The 22,163-nt window shown below is 33.4% G+C and overlaps 1 protein-coding gene across 1 annotated transcript in view; it reads left to right on the top strand.

Moving 5' to 3' along the window:
- Positions 1 to 20,848, top strand: part of RGS20 (regulator of G protein signaling 20) — a 78,048-nt gene extending 57,200 nt beyond the window's left edge. The window contains exons 3-5 of the mRNA XM_031946401.1: positions 7,933 to 8,019; positions 15,234 to 15,468; positions 20,324 to 20,848. Of these exons, the coding sequence (XP_031802261.1) occupies positions 7,933 to 8,019; positions 15,234 to 15,468; positions 20,324 to 20,512 (511 nt within the window). The 3' untranslated portion in view covers positions 20,513 to 20,848. The remainder of the gene's footprint in view (positions 1 to 7,932; positions 8,020 to 15,233; positions 15,469 to 20,323) is intronic.
- Positions 20,849 to 22,163: the final 1,315 nt, after the last annotated feature.

The raw sequence follows: 22,163 nt of genomic DNA, 5'->3' as shown, positions 1-22,163 counted from the left end.
TTCTAGCATGTCTAGACCCATAGCAAAAATCATAGAGAAAGAGGGCAACTTTGATTCACGTCCATCTTTTTTGGGAAAGCTTCTAGTGTATTTCCATTGCCCGGGTTGCTTTTGATTTTAGAGAGATGCTTTGAAACATACTTTTAAAAATAACTTCATGACTAAATGCCTAAAATGAGTCTAAATGACCAAAATGACTAAAAATGAGAAAAAATTTATTACCACAAAAAGCGCTGCCACAAACATTTTTGCACATGCGGGTCCCTTTCCCTTCTTTAAGATCTCTTTGGGATATAAGCCCAGTAGTAACACTGCTGGATCAAAGGGTATGCACAGTTTGATAACTTTTTGAGCATAGTTCCAAATTGCTCTCCAGAATGGTTGGATTTGTTCACAGTTCCACCAACAATGTATCAGTGTTCCAGTTTTCCCACATCCCCTCCAACATTTCATCATTATCTTTTCCTGTCATCTTAGCCAATCTAACAGGTATATTATGGTATCTCAGAATTGTCTTAATTTTCATTTCTCTGATTAATAGTGATTTGGAGCACCTTTTTATATGACTAGAAATAGTTTCAATTTCTTTATCTGAAAATTGTCTGTTCATATCCTTTGACCATTTATCAATTGGAAAATGGATTGATTTCTTATAAATTTGAGTCAATTCTCTATATATTTTGGAAATGAGACCTTTATCAGAACCTTTGACTGTAAAAATGTTTTCCCAGTTTGTTGCTTCCCTTCTAATCTTGTCTGTATTAGTTTTGTTTGTACAAAAAATTTTTAACTTAATATAATCAAAATTTTCTATTTTGTGATCAATAATGATCTCTAGTTCTTCTTTGGTCACAAATTCCTTTCCCCTCCACAGGTCTGAGAGGCAAACTATCCTATGTTCTTCTAATTTATTTATAATCTCATTCTTTATGCTTAGATCATGAACCCATTTTGACCTTATCTTGGTATACGATATTAAGTATGGGTCAATGCTTGGTTTCTGCCATCTTAGTTTCCAATTTTTCCAGAAGTTTTTGTCAAATAGTGAATTCTTATCCCAAAAGTTGGGGTCTTTGGGTTTGTCAAACACTAGATTGCTACAGTTATTGACTATTTCATTCTGTGAACTTAACCTATTCCACTGATCTAGCTAGTCTACTTCTTAGCAATACCAAATGGTTTTGGTGACTGTTGCTTTATAATATAGTTTTAGATCTGCTACAGCTAGGCCACCTTCATTTGATTTTTTTTTTCATTAGTTCCCTTGAAATTCTTGACCTTTTGTTCTTCCAGATGAATTTTGTTATTTTTTCAGTAAAATAGTTTCTTGGGAGTCTGATTGGTATAGCACTAAATAAATAGATTAGGTAGTATTATCATCTTTATTATATTTGCTTGACCTATCCAAGAGCACTTAATATTTTTATAATTGTTTAGATCTGATTTTATTTATGTGGGTATCTTCTTTTAAAAATAAAAAAGTTCTTGGGAAGGAAAAATTGTGATTAATAATAAGTTCCCAAATAAGATATACACAATCCAAAACTTTCATGTAAAATGAGAAATATGATGGGACACCTACTTTAAAAGTTCTGTATTAAAAGATTAGCCACGGGGCAGCTAGGTGGCACAGTGGATAGAGCGCCAACCCTGATGTCAGGAGGACCTGAGTTCAAATTTGGTCTCAGACACTTAACACTTCCTAGCTGTGTGACCCTGGGCAAGTCATTTAACCCCAACTGCTTCAGGAAAAAAAAAATTACCTATTTGCCAGGTAATGGGTGGTGTTATCCATGAAGAATACTACCACTGTCTTGTTCATTGCCAGAACACGTTAACATGTAGTCAGTCAGAGGGCTTGTCTGCTAAGAGAGACTACTTTTGCTATATATTTAGCACAGTGCCTTATACATAGTAAGCAACTTAATAACTATTTCTTGCACTGGAAGACCTAATTACTCGGGCAGATGAATATTAAATCTACTATTTTGTTCTCTGGGGTAGACCCAATCTTAGCTTATCTCTGTTACCCAGCTCAAAGCAGGTATTGGGAATTTATTAGTATTCTAGTAAATGAAGAATTTACAATTACTTTCTGAAATATTTCTCCTTAGGCCTCAGCAAAACAGACAATAATTTATCATGTACAAAAGTCATAATTGCTTGTAAAAACCCTAAGGAAGTCCTAATGGCACCTATGCTCCAATGCATGCATATATGCACCCAAGAATGCATACACACACATTCTCTCTTTTTCTGCCTCTCTGTCTCTGTTTCTGTCTCTAACTCTGTCTCTCTGTCTGTCTGTCTCTTTCTCTCTCTCTTTCTCTCACATACACACACAAATACATAATTCTCTAGAAACTGTAAACTAATCTCAAGTAATCTTTCTCCCAATAATTCAGAGATCTATCCTTCCCTTGGGCCAAGCAAGTTTTGTCTGAGGTCCAAGTTACTAAATTGTTAATAGTAATGAGTTGGATTAACAATTTTAACTCTACCCCAATATAAAGAATAGCAGAACAAGAAGACAGTTGTGTGTGAAACTTATCTTAATGGAATAAACAATATGATTTGTCATTGGGTCTTTAGAACAAAGTTGTGGAAAAACCTTGTTTTAGTTAACAAGAGAACTACTTTTCAAAGAAAGATGTTGTTCTAACATAATGGGAACTTAAGTATGCTATTCCAATGAAAACTTTCTTATTTATTTCGGTATGTCTATATCCAAAAGTTATTCTCTAAAGAAATTTCACCTAGAAAAAATAACAACAAAGTTCATATGGAAAAACAAAAGGTCAAGAATTTCAAGGGAATTAATGGGAAAAAAATCAAATGAAGGTGGCCTAGCTGCACCAGATCTAAAATTATATTATAAAGCAGCGGTTACTAAAACCATCTGGTATTGGCTAAGAAATAGACTAGTTGATCAATGTAATAGATTAGGTTCAAAGGACAAAACAGCCAATAACTTTAATAATCAAGTGTTTGACAAACCCAAAGACCCCAGTTTTTGGGATAAGAACGCATTATTTGACAAAAATTGCTGGGAAAATTGGAAATTAGTATGGCAGAAACTAGGCATTGACCCACACTTAACATCGTACACTAAGATAAGGTCAAAACGGGTTCATGACCTAGGCATAAAGAATGAGATTATAAATAAATTGGAAGAGCATAGGATAGTTTACCTCTCAGACCTGTGGAAGAGGAAGGAATTTATGACCAAAGAAGAACTAGAGATCACTATTGACTACAAAATAGAAGATTTTGATTATATCAAATTGAAAAGTTTTTGTACAAACAAAACTAATGCAGACAAGATTAGAAGGGAAACAATAAACTGGGAAAACATTTTTACAGTCAAAGGTTCTGATAAAGGCCTCATTTCCAAAATATATAGAGAATTGACTAATTTATAAGAAATCAAGCCATTCTCCAATTGATAAATGGTCAAAGGATATGAACAGACAATTCTCAGATGAAGAGATTGAAACTATTTCTAGCCATATGAAAATATGCTCCAAATCATTATTGATCAGAGAAATGCAAATTAAGACAACTCTGAGATACCACTACACACCTGTCAGATTGGCTAGAATGACAGGGAAAGATAATGCAGAATGTTGGCGGGGATGTAGGAAAACAAGGACACTGATACATTGTTGGTGGAATTGTGAATGGATCCAACCATTCTGGAGAGCAATTGGTAACTGTGATCAAAAAGTTATCAAACTGTGCATACCCTTTGTCCAGCAGTGTTTCTACTGGGCTTATATCCCAAAGAGATACTAAAGAAGGGAAAGGGAACTGTATATGCCAAAATGTTTGTGGCAGCCCTGTTTGTAGTGGCTAGAAGCTGGAAAATGAATGGATGCCCATCAATTGGAGAATGTTTGGGTAAATTGTGGTATATGAATGTTATGGAATATTATTGTTCTGTAAGAAATGACCAGAAGGATGAATACAGAGAGGATTGGCGAGACTTACATGAACTGATGCTGAGTGAAATGAGCAGAACCAGGAGATCATTATATACCTCAACAATGATACTGTATGAGGATGTATTCTGATGGAAGTGAATTTCTTCGACAAAGAAATCTAACTCAGTTCCAATTGATCAAGGATGGACAGAAGCAGGTACACCCAAAGAAATAACACTGGGAAATGAATGTAAACTGCTTGCATTTTTGTTTTTCTTCCCAGGTTATTTATACTTTCTTAATCCAATTCTCCCTGTGCAACAAGAGAACTGTTCGGTTCTGCACACATATATTGTATCTAGGATATACTATAACCTATTTAACATGTATAGGACTGCTTGCCATCTGGGAGAGGGGGTGGAGGGAGGGAGGGGAAAAATCGGAACAGAAGTGAGTGCAAGGGATAATGTAAAAAATTACCCTGGCATGGGTTCTGTCAATAAAAAGTTATAGAAAGAAAGAAAGAAAGAAAGAAAGAAAGAAAGAAAGAAAGAAAGAAAGAAAGAAAGAAAGAAAGAAAGAAAGAAAGAAAGAAAGAAAGAAAGAAATTTCATCATCTTTAGAAAAAAGGAAACAGTAATTTGAGTGGGAGGAGATAGCTAGAAGGAAGGGAATCTGTGGGATTAAACCTGGCAAAGTTTAAGGAAGAAGGAAAAAATAAGGCAAAAAACAGTAACATCTATCATCAACATGAGTCTGAGATGGCTTGAGGCCCCAGTGATTTCAAATTTTATCCTATTGTTCCTAAGTTCCCTTTTTCCCCCTTTTCCCTTTTCTTAACTAATTCTCAGCCCCATAGTAGTCCTCAATGAAGAGAATATTGTTTGTTGGCAATTGGGGACTTAAAATTTCCTGAAGTATAATTTGTTGCTTTGAAGAATGTCAGAATTCTGAAACCATATCTTCACGTTATTGTATTTTGCCTCCCTACTCTCCATTTTGTTTTTCCTGTATAAAGACCAAATAGACAAATAGACAAGTAAAGATTGAGAACAAAATATAATCTGTTTCCTCATGCAAACATGCTGCATTAAATGAAACTTGTTTAAAATACGGTACTGTTATAAATGGTTTCATGGAAAGATAATTCCAAAGCCTAAGTGCCAATATTTACTATATAGTTTCAATTCAACCATTATAGAATCCTATATCATTCTCTCCCATTTTTATCTCTATTTTTTCTTTTTGTTTTAACCCACTGAGCAGTTTATATACCAATCAGCCAAGTGCCTTTCTACTTTTTCTTTATCCACCTCCATCTCACAATACCTCCTTGCTCTGGTTATGTAAGGACAAAAACTCAAGAGTTCTTACATTTTAATAAGAACAGAATTGACAATACTGGTATATACATAAAAATGTTTTGTCAAAATCACACTAAGAGCTTCTAGAGCAGTGTGATATTTATCAATTAAATATGGTGAAAACAGATTGGAATTATTGCCTTAATTAGAGGCAATACTATGAAATAGATAGTATTCTGAACTTGGAGTTAGAAAAATCTGGATTCAGATACTACCTCTGCAACATACTATGTGACCATGGACAGCTCACTTTCTGTCCAAGTGTTTCAAGGAATGCCATAGGATATATCTACTAAAATTGGTTGAAATACAGCCATATTCCAGGATACCTCCTTAAAGATGTAAGGTGTATGACTATGTAAAGATGAAAACAGATTGCTTGCTTCTTTTTTCTTTCTCATTTTTGTTTCTTTTTGATCTGATTTTTCTTGTGCAATATGATAAATGTGGAAATATGTTTAGAAGAACTGCACATATTTAACCCATATTGTATTGCTTCCTGTCTAGCAGAAGTGGAGGAAAGGAGGGAGAAAAATTTGGAACACATGGTTTTGCTGTTGAAAGCTGTCTTTGCATGTATTTTGGTTTTTTTATTTGTTTGTTTGTTTGTAAAGCCATTAGGAATTACTGCCTCCTCTATAGGCACATATTTATTTATTTACTTTTATTATTATAGCTTTTTATTGAAAAAACATATGCATGGGTAATTTTCAATATTGATCCTTGCAAAAACTTCTGTTCCAGCTTCTCCCCTCCTTCCCTCCACCTCCTCCCCTAGATGGCAGGCAGTCCCATACATGTTAAACATGTTAAAGTATATGTTAAATACAATATATGTATACATATTTATACAGTTATACTTGTTGCACAAAAAAAAAATTCGGATTTAGAAAGAAGGTGGGAAAAATAACCTGGGAAGAAAAACAAAAACATAAGCAAACAACAAGAGAAAGAGTCTTTGTATGTATTTTGAAAATAAAAAGCTTATTATTAAAAAAAAATGAAAACAGAACACAGACACAAAAGATACAGTAACAGTTTCAATACTGACAGTCCATACTATATAATGTAGCAATGAATAATAATACTGTTTTATTTTGTTTTTTTATCTGAAGGATTTTTTTTTCTTCTTTATCTTAGATTGGAAATTTCTCAAGGGCAAGGAATATATTCATTTTTTTTCCCCTAAACCTGGAGTGCCTAACACAGTGGTAGGCATAAATCAAAAACTTAACAAACCATATTTCTGAAAACTATCTGTGAAAGAAACTGAAAGCTAAGCTAAACTTGTAAAATTCATATAATGCTACTTCTTGTTTAAGATATAAAGTGAAATTCATTGTGCAACTGATAATCCCTTCGTTTTCCCAACATTGTGGCCAGGATCCTTTTAGTCCTAGTCAGTCAACAAGAACTTATTAAGCATTTACCATTTACCAGATACTATGTTAAACACTTTTGTTTTTATGAAGAGAAAAAAAATTAAGTATCTTCTACAATTTAAAATTATTCAACTTTGAAATCTCTATGTACAACAAATTGGCAAGGATAATAATGTTGGAATACTTATAGAAAGACAGACATGCTAATACATTCTTGGTGGTTTTTCAACCATTCTGGAAAGCAACTTAGAATTATGTTCAAAAAAAGTAACTAAATTGTCCATACCTTTGATGCAGAAATCTTTCTTTTAAGCATATTACACAAAGAGGACAATGGAAAAAAGAAAGATCCTTTATTCTCCAAAATATTTATAGGAGAATTTTTTTTTTGTAGTAGCTAAGAACTAGAAACAAAAGTATATATCCATTAACTGAGGAAGAGCTAAAGAATTTGGTCTATAAATGTAATGGAATATCCTGTATGTTAGAAGTGATGAATACTGAAAAGTAGAGAAAGACAAACAGTATATGAACTGATGTAATTAAGCAGAATAAGGAAAATACTGTTTTATTGTTGTAATAATAGCTAACCTTTAAACAGCACTTACTATGGGCCAGGAACTATGCTGCATTCTTTATACATCTCTCATTTAATCCTCACAATAGTGTCCAAAGCTAGATTTGAACCAAGGTCTTTCTGATTCCAGGTGCAGCACTTTATGCCTGAGCCACCAAGTTTCCAATAAAAAAACCTGAGCTTTCAACTCAGGTCTTCTGTATTCCAGGCTCAGTGCTCCATCCATTATGCCACCTAGATGTGTATAAAAAAAAAAAAAAAGGTAAACAAAATGACTACAACAACATGAATGTAAAGTTATAATTACTCAATTTATTTTACAATGTTATTAAGGTTGTATATTTTTGTTAATGCTGAGTTGCCATTTTTACCTGATCTACATGGAGAAAGAAAAATCTTTTTTTTTTTTTTTTTTTTTTTTTTGCTGAGGCAATTGGAGTTAAGTGACTTGCTCAGGGTCACACAGCCAAGTTAAGTGGCTGAGGCCACATTTGAACTCAGGTCCTCCTGACTTCAGGGCTAGTGCGCTATCACTACACCATCTAGCTGTCCCAATCTAATCATTTTTTGAAAAAAGGGAGGAATTCTGTTTTCAGAACTAAAATTCTTTTACAAATAATATTAATGATAATTGTATGGCTATAGGTTTATCTGAATTTGACTTGTGAACATGTTGTTCTTTACAGTCTTACTGTTAGAAACCAAGAAGATGAAAGAGCAAGGAGGGCTTCCTATGAACTTAGAACAGAAGGACTTCCAACCTGTGAAGAAAGGTAAAAATCTAACATTTAGATAGGATATACTACAGTTCCAGAAATACTCACAGGGATCCGAAAACTAGAAGTCATATTATTCCTTTTTTTACCTTAAGTTTTTATATTCAATTTTAGTTTATTTCCAGTTCCCAATTCTCTCTCCCTCTCCCATCACTGACTCCTCAACCAACTGAGAAAGCAAGAAAAAAAAATACATTACAAAAATGTATACTCCAGTAAAACAAATTCTTTTATTAGCCATGTCCAAACCTCTTCTCCCTTAAAAACAAACAAACAACAACAACAACAAAAAAAAAAAAACACTTCAGTCTACACTCTGAATCCATCACTTCTCCATCTGCAAATGGCACATTTTATCATGGGTCCACTAGAGCTATTTTATTGCATTGGTAAATATTCCCAAGTTTTTAAAAGTTATTTTTCTTTACAGTATTGCTGTTATTGGATAAATTGTTTTCCTTCTTCTATTCATTTCACTTTGCATCAGTACATAAAAGTCTTCTCAGGATTTTCTGAAATCATCCCCTTTATTATTTCTTACAGCACAATAATAACTTTATTATATTCTTATACCATAACTTTTTAGCCATTTGCCAATTGATAGGCATTCAGTTTCCAATTTACCATGAAAAGGGCCATTATATTTTCACATATATTAGTCCTTTTGCTCTTTCTTTGATATCTTTGATATATAGAGATAGTTGGTATTGATGGGTCAAAGGATTTGCACAATTAATAGATCTTTGGATATAGTTCCCAATGGCTTTCCAGAATGGCTGGACTAGTTTATGATATCATCAGCTAGACTAGTTTATGATTCCATTGGCTGGGTTTGTTTATGATTTCATCAAAAGTACATTAATATATCTATTATCCCATAGTTCCTCCAGCTTTTGTCATTTTCATTTTCATCAACTTTGCCAATCTGAAAGGTAAAAGAGTAGTGTTCATGTTGATTTCTCTCATTATTGGTGATTTAGAACATTTTTTCATATGATTACTGATAGGTTGGATTTCTTCCTCTGAAAATTATCTATTCATATCCATTGACCATTTAACAATTAAGGAATGGAGTTTATGCTTATAAATTACAATTCCCTATATATTTTAGAAATGAAATATTTTTAGAGTAAGCTTTTTGCAACAATCTTCCTACCCAATTTCAAATTTCTCTTCTAATTTTAGCTGCATTGTCTCGTTTAGCAGAAGGATTTTAATTTTATATAATCAAAATTTTCCATTTAATCTCATGTGAGCCCTCTATCTTTTGATTGGTAGTGAATCCTTCCTCTATCCAGAGATCTGACAAATAATTTCTTCCATGTTCCTCTAATTTGTTTATGATGTGATCTTTTATTTCCAAATTGTGTACATATTTGCAGCTTATCTTAATTTAGAGTGAGAAATTAATACCTAAATTTTGCCAAACTACTTTCTAGTTTTCTCAAATGTCTTTGTCAAATAATGAGATCTTGTCCTAACATTTAGGACCTTTGGGTCTTAGCATTGGAATAATGTGCTCATTTGCTTCTATAAATTTTTAGTATCTAATCTATTCCATTGATCAATCTATTTCTCATCCCAGTACAAACTATTTTAAAGATTATGCTTTTGTATTATAGTTTGAGTCTAGTATTGCCAGGCTCCTTCCCACTTTTTTAAAAAAATCAATTCCCTTAATATTCTTGAACTTGCTCCTCCAAATAAATTTTATTATTATTTTTAAATGTATAAAGTAATACTTGGGTAGTTTGGTTGGTATTGCACCAAATAAGTAAATTAATTTAGGCAGAATTATTTTTGAATTACATTGTTTTAGGAGGCAATTACACTTCTCTGATTATTTATAGAGTTATATTTATATAAAGTTTTGTAATTGTGTTCATATAGTTCCTATGTATATTTTGGCAAATAGACTCCAAAATATTTTACACTATTTATAGTTATTTTGAATGGAATTTCACTTTCTATCTCTTCTAAGTTTTTTAATAATATCAGAAATGTTTATGATTTTACTTTATATCCTGAACTTTGAGGAGTTTATTGTTTTAATTAGTTGTTTAGTTAATTCTTTGGTATTCAGCAAATGAATCATCACCTCATCTACCAAAAATTAATAATTTTGTTTCCTCTTTGCTTGTGCTTATTTTATTTTTTTCTCCTATTACTAAAGATAGCATTTCTAGTAGTAATGGTGGTAATGGATATCCTTGCTTTATTCCTAATCTCAAGTGGAACAATGCTAGCTTCTAGTTTTAGGTAGATAGTATTCATCACTTTAAGGGAAATTCCACTTATTTCTATAATTTTTAGAGTTTTGACAGGAATGGATATCATCTCTTATCAAAAACTTTCTGCATCAATTGATATAATCATAATTTTTGTTATTTTAATTATTTATGTTGTCTATTATGTTCATGGTTTTCCTGATATTGAATCAGTCCTGCAATCTTACTGTAAATCCAGCTTGATGATAGCGTATTTAATTTTTATGGCATTGTATATAGCCTCCTTGCTAAGAATTTATTTAAAATTTTTGCACCAATATTTGTTAGGAACATTAGCCTATAGTTTTCTTTCTGTTTTGAATCTCTGATTTTGGAATAAAGACCATATTTGTATCATAACAGGAATTTTAACTCCATCTTTCCCTATTTTTTGATGCAATGTAGTAATAGTATTAGAATTAATTGTCTTTAAATTCACTTAAGAAATCCATCTAGTCCTGGAATTTTTGTCTTTGAAAGTTCATTTTTGGCATTTCAATTTTTTCTCCCTAGGGAATTTATTGAATGCAATTTTATGGTATTTTAATCAGTAAAACATATATTCAGTATTTCCTTTCTTCCCAATTTGTTTGAGGTTTTTATGTTTAAATACATGGTCATTTTTTATAAAGGTACCATTCACAGCTGAAGTATATTGCTTTCAATTCCTATTCAATATTCTCCAAAGGGCTATCATATCTAACTATTCTAAAATTTTATTCTATTTCTTTTTTACTAATTTTTTGGGGGTAGACTTATGTTGGTCTAAGAAGGGGTGAATTGAGGTCCTCCTTTTTAGTTTTGCTCTTTCTTCCTTTAATTCTCTTAATTTTTCCTTTAAGAATTCAAATGCTGTATTATTTGGTGCCTACTATGTTCAATATTGATATTAATTCATTATATATGGTTTCCTTTAGCCATGGTTTCCCTGTTAATTACTTTTAACTAGGCCTTTTTTTTTTATTTTGTTTTGTCTATCATTTCTACCCTTCTCACCTGCCCCACCCCATCTTTTAAAAATTCAGCTGAAGCATAATAGATTCTGCTATAGCCTCTTATTTTCATTCTGTATGCATCTTTCTATTTCAACTATGTTTTTTTGTAAACAATGTTTTATTGGATTTTGGTTTCTAATCCTCTTCTGTTTTATATATGAATTTATCCTATTCAGTTTTTCAATTATGTCTCCTTATATGTATTTCTTTTCATCCTATACTTTTTCTTCTTCTGACTTCCCTGACCTTAAGAGATTATTTGTTTCTGTCTAATTCTGCCCTTATTCTAACGTCTAATTTTGCCTTCCTTCTTATTCCTTTTCTTCTCCTTTCCCAGTGGATGAAATGTTTTTCTGTTCCCAAGTCTGTGTGTATATGTGCATGTGTGCCCACATGTATTCTTTCCTCTTGTTACCAGTTCAGTTGAGTGAGGTTCAATTGTTACCCATTCTCCTTCACTCCCTCTTCCTTGTTGTATAAACTTCTACTTTCTCAACTAATTTGTGTGAGATAATTCTTCATTCTCTTTCCCTTCCCCCTATCTCTCAGCATATTCCTCTTCCCCACTCTTTCCATTCTTCTTTTAAGATCATCAAAACATAACAGAATCATTTTTTGGCCCTGAGTCTTATTAGACTCCTTATATAATGATGATGTAGTTTTGTTGGATAATTTATTCTTGGGTGTTACCCTAGATATTTTATTTTATGGAATATCATATTCTAAGCTGTTTCAAAGTGATGACTGCTAAGTCATATGTCATCCTAACTGTGGTTCCTGGGTACTTGAATTCTTCCTGACTCCTTGCAATAATTTTTTATTTGACCTAAGAGTTCTAGATTTTGGCTATAATATTCCTGGGAATTTTAATTTGGGAGCTTTCTTTCTGAAGGTAACTGGTGGATTCTTTCAATTTCTACTTTGCCTGTGGTTCTAAGAGATCCTGGTAATCATATTTAATTCTATGTAACATAGAATTAACATATTAAATAATAATTATTATGTATATTATATATATAATAATAAATGATAATATTTTTAAAATATGTCTAGGCTCCTTTTTTGGTCTGGTTTTCAGGGCATTCAATGATTCTCAAGTTATCTCTTCTTGATCTATTTTCTAGATCAGTTGTTTTTGCTATGAGGTACCTTATATTTTTTCCATTCTTTTGACTTTGCTTTATTATGTCTTCATGCCTCAAGTCATTGGTTTCTATTTGGTCAAGCCTAATTTTCTTTTTTTTTTTTTTCTTTTTTTTTTAAGTCTTTTTTTATTATAGCTTTTTATTTACAAGATATATGCATGGGTAATTTTTCAACATTGACAATTACAAAACCTTTTGTTCCAATTTTTCCCTGCCTTCCCCCCCCACCCTCTCCCCCAGATGGCAGGTTGATCAATACATGTTAAATATATTAAAGTATAAGTTAAATACAATATATGTATACATGTTCGTTACAGTTATTTTGCTGTACAAAAAGAATCAGACTTTGAAATAGTGTACAATTAGTCTGTGAAGGAAATCAAAAATGCAGGCAGACAAAGAGTGAGGGATTGGGAATTCTATGTAGTGGTTCATAGTCATCTCCCAGAGTTCTTTCGATGGGTGTAGCTGGTTTAGTTCATTACTTCTCTGTTGGAACTGATTTGGTTCACATTGTTGAAGAGGGCCACATCCATCAGAATTGATTATCATATAATGTTGTTGTTGAAGTATATAATGATCTCCTGGTCCTGCTCATTTCACTCAGCATCAGTTCATGTAAGTCTCTCCAGGCCTTTCTGAAATCATCCTGTTGGTCATTTCTTACTGAACAATAATATCCATAACATTCATATACCACAATTTATTCAGCTATTCTCCAATTGATGGGCATCCACTCAGTTTCCAGGTTCTGGCCACTACAAAGAGACCTGCCACAAACATTCATGCACATACAGGTCCCTTTCCCTTCTTTAAAATCTCTTTCTTCGTCTGAGAATTGTCTGTTCATATCCTTTGACCATTTATCAACTGGAGAATGTTAAGCCTAATTTTCAAGGAGTTAATTTCTAAGATAAGGTTTTGTACTTCTTATTCTGTTAATATTCTTTCACATATTTCTTTCATTGCTCTAATTTTTTTCTCATTTTTTCCTATTCTAATCTGATTTTTAAATCATTTTCACCTTTAAAAAAAACTCGTTTTGATTCTTTCAGGAATTCTTGTTGGACTTCTGGCCAAGGTACACTTTTTTTTGAGGTTTTATTTTTAGCTGTTTTTGAAACATTCTCTTCCTATGGGTTTTTGTCTTGAGTGTCCATCACCATAATAGCTCTTTACAATATGATAATTTGCTTATTCATTCTTACAACATTCTGAAAAGCTTCCATACTTCTTGACATTAGACTTCTTTTGTTGTTAGTTCCAGGTTTTGTGTACTTTAGAAAGTGGGTGAGGAGGATACAGGAAGTCTGGTCTGAGCTTCTGTCCTCTTATGTCCTACTGTTTTGACAACTTGGGCCAAGAGCCTGCAAGTTTTCAGTGCTACTAAAGTGATGTAGTCTGGAATGAAATTTGCTCACTGTTCTTTCTGGTCTAAGCACAAGTTCTTGACCCAGGTTTGGGTTTGTTGCCTTGTTCCTAGTTAGGAGTTTCAAGTACACTGCTTCTGTGCTCAGCCACTATTAGCCTGCTGGAAGGTTCTGTGGATTCAGAGCAATTGAACTGCAGGCTCCCTTCTGGTCTGGGATGTCTGTCCTGGTAATTCTACTGCAAGTTTGTACCTGGACTACAAGCTAGAAACAATTCTTCACTCTGAAGTGAAGATCAGAGCTATTGTTTTCTTCCAGAATTTATTCCTTGTTCAATATATAGCTAGGTCCTTATTAGCAACAACTCCTCTGGGACCATTCTCATCCTTTCTGCCCTGGATCTGTGACCCTGATCTAGATAGTGAACTGTAGAGCTATCAGGTGGCACCAATTCCTTCACGCTGCACTAATTCAAGGACCCCTTAGGATCTCTTCCCTGCCCTGTTGCCTAGTCTCACTCTCTTTTAGCCCCTGGGGTAGTGGATGCTCCACAATGTGCATTCCTGGACACTGTCAGCAACATCTACAGAACTCTCTGTCTCCCCAAGCTGTGCTGGACTGAAAAAAAGATTTGCTTTCCAAAAAAAATGACTTTTATGTCCCATTGTCCCACTTAGCAACAAATTTATGTTGTCTTATCAAATGTAATAGCTAATTTATATAGTGCTTTACATTGATTCTTACAACAACCTTGGGTAAAATGCTATCACAGATAAGGAAAATAGGGTTAGAAGAAGAAAAGGAAAATTTATAATCACACAGCTAGTATGTCTGAAGCAGGATTCAAAATCAGGGTTTCCTGACTACAAATCCAACCTTCTAACCACTGAATCTCTTAGCTGCCAAATTCCAACTGTATGTAGTCTAAAATGTAAGTATGTTGAGGGAAAAAGTTTCAAGAAAACCATTAGAATGATGGTTGTTGACAATTATGACTTCATATGCAAACAAAAGTAAATTGTTTCAAATATGAAACTAATATATTATCCTCTGTACTCTTGAATAAATGAAAAATAGAATGAGAAAAAGTAGAAATAACTATAGTTTTATAACATACAAAACTACAAAATTCATTTTTCCTTTTTTGAAGGCCGATGTTAATAGTCAAAATATCCATTTCCAAGGAATAATTCAACAACTTTGGATTGCAGATATTTTAGTCCTACCTAAATAATTCATTCAGATGCTTTGGAAATAACACATTGAAATGCATTAATTGCCCAAGGATAAGAGAAATTTATATTAAATAGGCCTTTTCCTTCTTTCTGTTGGGGGAGATTGTTTTTAACAGTTGAAATAAGATAAACAATTATTAATTTCTCTTCCTCTCTACTTTTTGTTTTGTTTGTATGTGGGGGTGGGGTCTCTCCTAAGCCCCACACCTACTCTGGAAGAAGTGAATGCCTGGGCTCAATCATTTGACAAGTTAATGGTCACTCCAGCGGGAAGAAATATTTTCCGGGAGTTCCTCCGAACAGAATTCAGTGAAGAAAATATGCTATTTTGGATGGCCTGTGAAGAACTGAAACAGGAGGTTAACAAAAGTGTTATAGAAGAAAAGGCAAGGCTGATTTATGAAGATTATATTTCCATTCTTTCTCCTAAAGAGGTAGGGGATAATTCTCTAGACTATTTCTATTAGTTTAACTATTTCAGTCAACTTGATAATATACTTTTTCCAATTGTTTAGGCATATATACTTTTTTTATTCTGACATTAGAGGTCTAATCCCACATTTCAATTCAGCATTCTGGAAGATACGTCCAACTCCTGTCTTTGAACCTGAGTAAACTCATTTTAACAGTTTCCTTCTTTCTTTTCTTCCCTCTTTCCTTTTTTTTTTTTTTTTTTTTTTTTTGTCCTTCCTTGACCTTCCCAAGGATCCTATATGATCTTCAGACATACAGTACTACTTAAAGGTTGGGAATCCATCCCAAGGAAAAAACTTTTGAATTTGCTTAACAGATTTAAAAAAAAAAAAAAAATCCACATCTCTCAGTGTACTTCACCTCCCCTCAGGGACCTATGTAGTTTTTCAGATTTATAGTAGAATCTTAAGGCTGAGAGCTTCTCCAAAAGGGGAAAACATTTGAATTTACTATAAGTCAATCCCTTTCTGCCCTATAATAGCATAATCCATACTGGATCGCAGCATCAGAAGTTTTTCCTGTATTATGGCATTGTTTCAAAGTGAGTCCTCAATTATTGCTCCAGTTGGGTACAACTTGGCATTGTCTAAGAACTCTTTTTCTGTGTCTAGGGTCCTAAGTCTTAGAATTTCTTCACTTGGCCAAAAACTCTAGAAAGGTAACATGAAATATACCACAAAAATTCCAAGTGAATAAATATGGCAGAAGAATTACTTATGCTTGGAGCCTGAGGTCAGACCTGGGAACAACAGAAAGAAGTTGCAAATCAGCAAATTTAGGTGCTATGTATGGGAAAAAAAAAAAAAAAAAAAAAAAAAAAAACACCTAACTAGATTACTCCAGAAGTTAAATGATCTACATGGGGAACTAAGGAATCACTACTTTGCTCTTTAAAGGCCAGATATATGACAATTTGTTAGATGAGTTTTAGAAGAAATTGGTGTTAACATATTGGTTGGGATATTAGAATTAGATTAGAGTAAAATTAGAATTAGAGTTGGAGAACGCTTCAGAAATCATCAGTGCAACCCCCATTTCCATTTTGCAGATGGGAAAACTGAGGCAATGACTACATCCTTTTGCCAAGTGTTCCTTCTGTTCGAGGCACTATACTATTTCCTGGGAATACAAATAACAAATAAATAAACAACAACAAAAAAAAAAAAAACAAAGTTACTCACTCTCTGCTCTTAAGAAGCTTATATTGTAATGAGAAATGACAACACATAATAAGGAGCTGCCAAGGAATGAAGAAAAATGGTTAAGTCCAGAGTTAGGAGCAGAGCTGGGAAAGAAATGTGTCCAGGGCACAGAGAGGGTCAGTGATTTGCCCAGTGAGGTAGATTTTGAACTCCTGAGCTATTATTGTCTCCTCCACTACCACCTTTAGTGCCCAGGGAACTGGAAAGAAGCTTCTCTTTGGCCATCTTAACTCTGGTTCTATTTCTATCTATGGCCACTTTTCTTTTAAAGGCCAAGTTTAATGATATAGCTTAGGTGCACAGTTAGTTTTACATATACTTGGTTCTCCTTAATATGGTGTCAGGGGGTCAGTTAATACCTAGGGCAAGATAGTTTCATACCTAATTAAAATTTCATCAATGTTAGATCAAGGATCTTCTCCCCATTATCCTCATTAATTATATGAATGAGGAGACCACCTTGCCCAGGAGATCTCAAACAAGGGCCTTGATTGATTTCCAGGATATGGTGCTTTATTATAATAATGACAATTCATATGTACATTGAATTTAAATCTTATAAAACATGTTTCTTAGAAGCATTATGAAAATTATTATCCTCATTGTTACAAATAAGGAAACTGAAGCTCAGAGAGATTACCTAATTCACTCATGCTCATATAACTAGTAAGTGTGTGAGCCAGGATTCAAATCTATGAGCCATGACAACAAATACTTTCTATAATGCATTATAATATCATAAAATCCACAGATCTCAAAGGGATCTCAGAGGTGACTTAATCTAAATCAAAGTAAATGAGAATCTCCTTTGCAGTATCCTAGATAAGTGGGAAAGTCTCTGCCAGAAGATCTTTCACAAAGAGCTCACTTTCTCTTACTACCCTTCTCATTCTTAGGCAGATCTGTTAAATTTCTCCATACACTGACCCCTTCATAATATGGCTCTAGTATCTTTTTCTAGGCTGACATTCATGAACACTACAAACTGACTTGTTCCCAGGACATGACATTCCATTCCATGATATTTCCACCTTTTACCTCCTTGCGTTTGTGCTCTTCTCACCTCTTTCTCCTCTTGAAACGCATATCTGACTTGAAGGCTCATCTCACATTGCTTCTTTTTTCAAAAAGCTTTTCCTAATTTCACCTGATCATAGTGTCCTTCTCAAATCATTATGCAGACACAAATACAACACATTTATACAAATATATTCATTTAAACATCATTTATATATTGTTACATATGTATCTGTAATGCAGCATATGCTGGGTGTACACACACACACAGTCATTTCAGCCATATTTGACTCTGAGACCCCATTTGGGTTTTTATTTTTTGCAAAGATATCGAAATGGTTTGCCTTTTCCTTCTTCAACTCATTTTACAGGTGAAGAAACTGAGGCAAGCAGGGTTTAATGACTTGCCCAGGGTCACATGGCTAGTGTCTGAGGCTGGATGTGAAATCAGATCTTCCTAATTCCAGACCTGGTGCTCTATCTATTGCACCACCTAGCTTCCTTGTGTAATTTTTATATACATACATATAATATGCACTTAAATATATATGCGTTTATATGCTCTACTTATTTAATTAACAATATATTGCACCCCTTTACTAAAATGTAATTCCTTGAGGGAAGGAATTGTTTCACTCTCATGTTTATATCGCCAGCTTCTAACACACAATGGGCACTTAATAAATGCTAAACCACAGACCAGTTCCAATTGTTCAGTAATGAAGAGAGCCATCTACACCTAGGGAGAAGACTGTGGAAACTGAGTATGGACCACAACATAGTATTTTCACTCTTTCTGTTGTTGTTTGCTTGCATTTTTGTTTTCCTTCTCAGGTTTTTTTTTTTTTTTTCCTTTCTAGATCTGATTTTTCTTGTGCAACAAGATAACTATATGGATTTACATACATATATTAGATTTAACATATATTTTAACATGTATTGGAATACCTGCCATCTAGGGGAGGGGATGGGAGGAAAGAGGGGAAAATTTGGAACAGAAGATTTTCAAGGGTGAGTGTTGAAAAATTACCCATGCATATGTTTTATAAATAAAAAGCTATAATAAAAAAAAGAAATAAAAATAAATGCTGAACCAAAACTTACTTCCCTATAATTTTCACCCACTGGTTTTTAACTCTGCCTTCTGGGATTATATAGAACAAGTATAATCCCTTGTTCTACACGATCCTTCAAACATGTGAAGAGAACTATTATGTTCTCCTCTCCACCAACTAGATTTTTTCTTATACAAGTTCAACATCCCCAGTTCCTATGAAGAATATGTGCATGGGTATTAAATTCCTTCAAAATTCTGGTTGCTTTTGAGCCTCTTGGTGTTCTACCTAAATACCAGTGTGTCTCTTGGCTATTTAGTGAACAAAAGTATAGCCAAATGTGTTCCGTGGTAACTATTTCTCCGAAAATGATCTTTTTTTAATAATAAAAACATCACCGAATAACTTGAAGATGAAAGATAATTATATTTCCATATTTATTTTGCATATGAAATACAGTATATGCATGTAATACTACTTTACAGATCACTACTTACTATTATAAACTTCTGTTCTTTCAGCACAGACCTACTAGAACTAGAAAAAGTACTCATTTTATTTTTTTAAAGTTTTGGTTTTCACATGCTTTTGGTAGATTTGGCTTGCCTATGTAATGAAATATGGATGAGAGGATCATAGACTTAAGGGTCTTTAGAGGCCAAGTCTAACTTCCCTATTTTAAAGAAATGAAACTGAAGCTGAGAGCTTAAGTGAGTCTCATAGGATTACACACCTAGTAAGTATCCAAATCAGGAGTTGAATCCAGGGCTTCCTGACTCCAAGTCTAGCACTCTACACTATGATGTGCTACTATCTGTCATGTAATAGATGAGCAAAAGGGAACATAGAAGGCAGTTTCAGTTAGTCTCATTGATCCTACCAAATATATTACCCTTCAATGTAACTATGCCTATGAGCTTTAAGATATGACTATTTAGTTCACTACTTCAAAGAGGAGTGTGTGTGTGTCTCTCTCTCCCTCTCTCTCTGTATGTGTGTGTGTGTGTGTGTGTGTATATATATATATATATATATATATATATATATATATATATGTATGTATGTATATCAGACTCTACAGCAACCTGGGGAGAGAGCAACCTAATTATTAGTGCTCCAGAAAAATTTTCAAAGCCTTCAAAAGAAAGAAAATTTTGCCTCTTTATGTCAAGGACATGTGATATCCTCTGCATGCCAATTCCCTCTACCAACATATCATAACCTGTTACTTTCTAAGTATAAATTAAAGAGATTTCTGAGTCTCAGGTTAAACAACATAGTCAAACTCATGCTCACAAAGCTAGAGGTCAGGACCTTTAAAAGAATTAAGTTTTTCCAGTTCCAAATGAAGCACTCAAACCACTTATATTTTCCTTTTCTTTTATTTTTAAGAAAATAACAAATGTCAGATATTGGAAATTCTTTACTTTTATTCCAAAAAGGGACTTGAGAATGGGAAAATAAAGTTGGTAAGATGAAGACAGGATAAGAAATGGAACAATTCAGAGTCTAATGTCAATATTATCTGTTTCTATTCACAGGTTAGCCTGGATTCCCGAGTAAGAGAAGTCATCAATAGGAACATGCTAGAGCCATCACAACATACATTTGATGATGCACAACTTCAAATTTATACCTTAATGCACAGAGACTCATATCCTCGATTTATGAACTCTGCTCTTTATAAGGATCTACTTCAGTCCTTATCTGAGAAATCCATTGAAGCATAGGATTTTCAACTGTATTTATTATTAACATTAACAAAATCAACAATAAATTTGTGAGCCACATCTAAGGACAAGAGATTTAGAGATGATAGTATCTTTATCTGACTTAATACTCAGGCATATTTTAATAATGGACATTGTTTTCTTTGGCAGAGGGCTTTAAAGCCACAAACCAAAATATATTTACCAATCACCTTTAGTGAAGTTTTGGAGCAATATGGAAAATATAGTTTGTCCTTTTACAAAGATAATATTTTTATTCTTAAAATTATAGCAGCATGTTCTCAAAGGTAAAAGCTACCCTTATAGAAGATTTCCATTCTGATTGATTTGGTATAAGCACTGAAAAAAAGAAAGGTTAACATTTGGATTTTTTGTATGATTTATAAGAATGGCTAATTGTCATTCCAAAAAGAAAAGCTACTCAGTAGAAATCTGCTAAGTCCTGCCTTCCACTGGTACTCTCACTTCTGAATGCAGCATACATTTGTGCCATTACCATTGGGCACAAAATAGATTGAAATTCACATATAGGTATTCTTTAGAAGATGTGTAAAGAAGTTTGCTACACATGTATATGAATATACATATATATGTATATACAATATATGTAAGCAGTGTTCTCTTAATATAAAACAATCTCAAATGTGTGGGCAATAACATTGAAACACACTGCTTAGAAAATTCTTTTACTGAGTTACTGTTATTTTAAAATCAAGGTTTGGATAAAAAATGAATTAAGTTACTGAAGTATTCATGTTTACAAAAATGGTGTCAATTGAGGTTGCTTCCATTTTTACACTCCAAAAAATAAAGCACAAGCGTTTTAGCTCATTGTTTCTTTCTTTTCTCTTACATATATGTATATAGAAGGGAGAGAATTTGATTGAATGAAATTATGTCTGTTACAGTTTCCTTACTTCCAGGTCTAGAAATTTACCTTCCAGAGCACCAGCCCAGAACCAGAAAGACCTGAGTTCAGATCCAGTCTTAGAGACTTACTAGCAGTGTGATTTTGGGCAAGTCAGTCACTTATCCCTGATCGCCTCCAAAAAAGCCAAACAAACCAAAGAAAACAAAATAAAATTACCCTCAAATCAATAAGGTTGACATAGTAAATGGGAATAATTCTTTGTTGATTTGCATGGGAAATACTTATATAGCTAAAAAACTACTAAAGAAAAATCTTGTTTAATTTTCAGGGAAGCTGAAAGGCATTCATGACTATTTTTTTCTTTTATATAAAATGCCACAGAAATAATGCCATGTAGGGATGGGAAGATTGGAGGAAGAGTGCCTTGGCTTCATATTGGCTGTGTAAACTTGGGCAAACCAAGTGATATCTTAATACCCCTAAACAACTCTCTAGGAAGAGCTACATATATGCATCAATGAACAACTTTTAGACGCAGAAATTTCTGTATATAGATGAAAAAAACAGGTCAAGACCAAAAAAAGAAAATTATCATTTGAAATTATTAAATTAATTGGACAGAGTGATATTTCAGGAGCAAATGTTATGGAATTAGCCTTCTAATAGGCGGAACACAGAAAAGAAACTCTTTCAAAGACATGTTCTGCCTATATCATTGGGAACAAGGATACTTGGGCCAATATGGTCTTCACCAATATGGGAAAAAACAGCAAATCTGGC

The sequence above is a fragment of the Sarcophilus harrisii genome, chromosome 1 (assembly GCF_902635505.1).
Source record: "Sarcophilus harrisii chromosome 1, mSarHar1.11, whole genome shotgun sequence".
Classification (NCBI taxonomy): Eukaryota; Metazoa; Chordata; class Mammalia; order Dasyuromorphia; family Dasyuridae; genus Sarcophilus; species Sarcophilus harrisii.
This window is presented reverse-complemented; position numbering and strand designations above follow the sequence as displayed.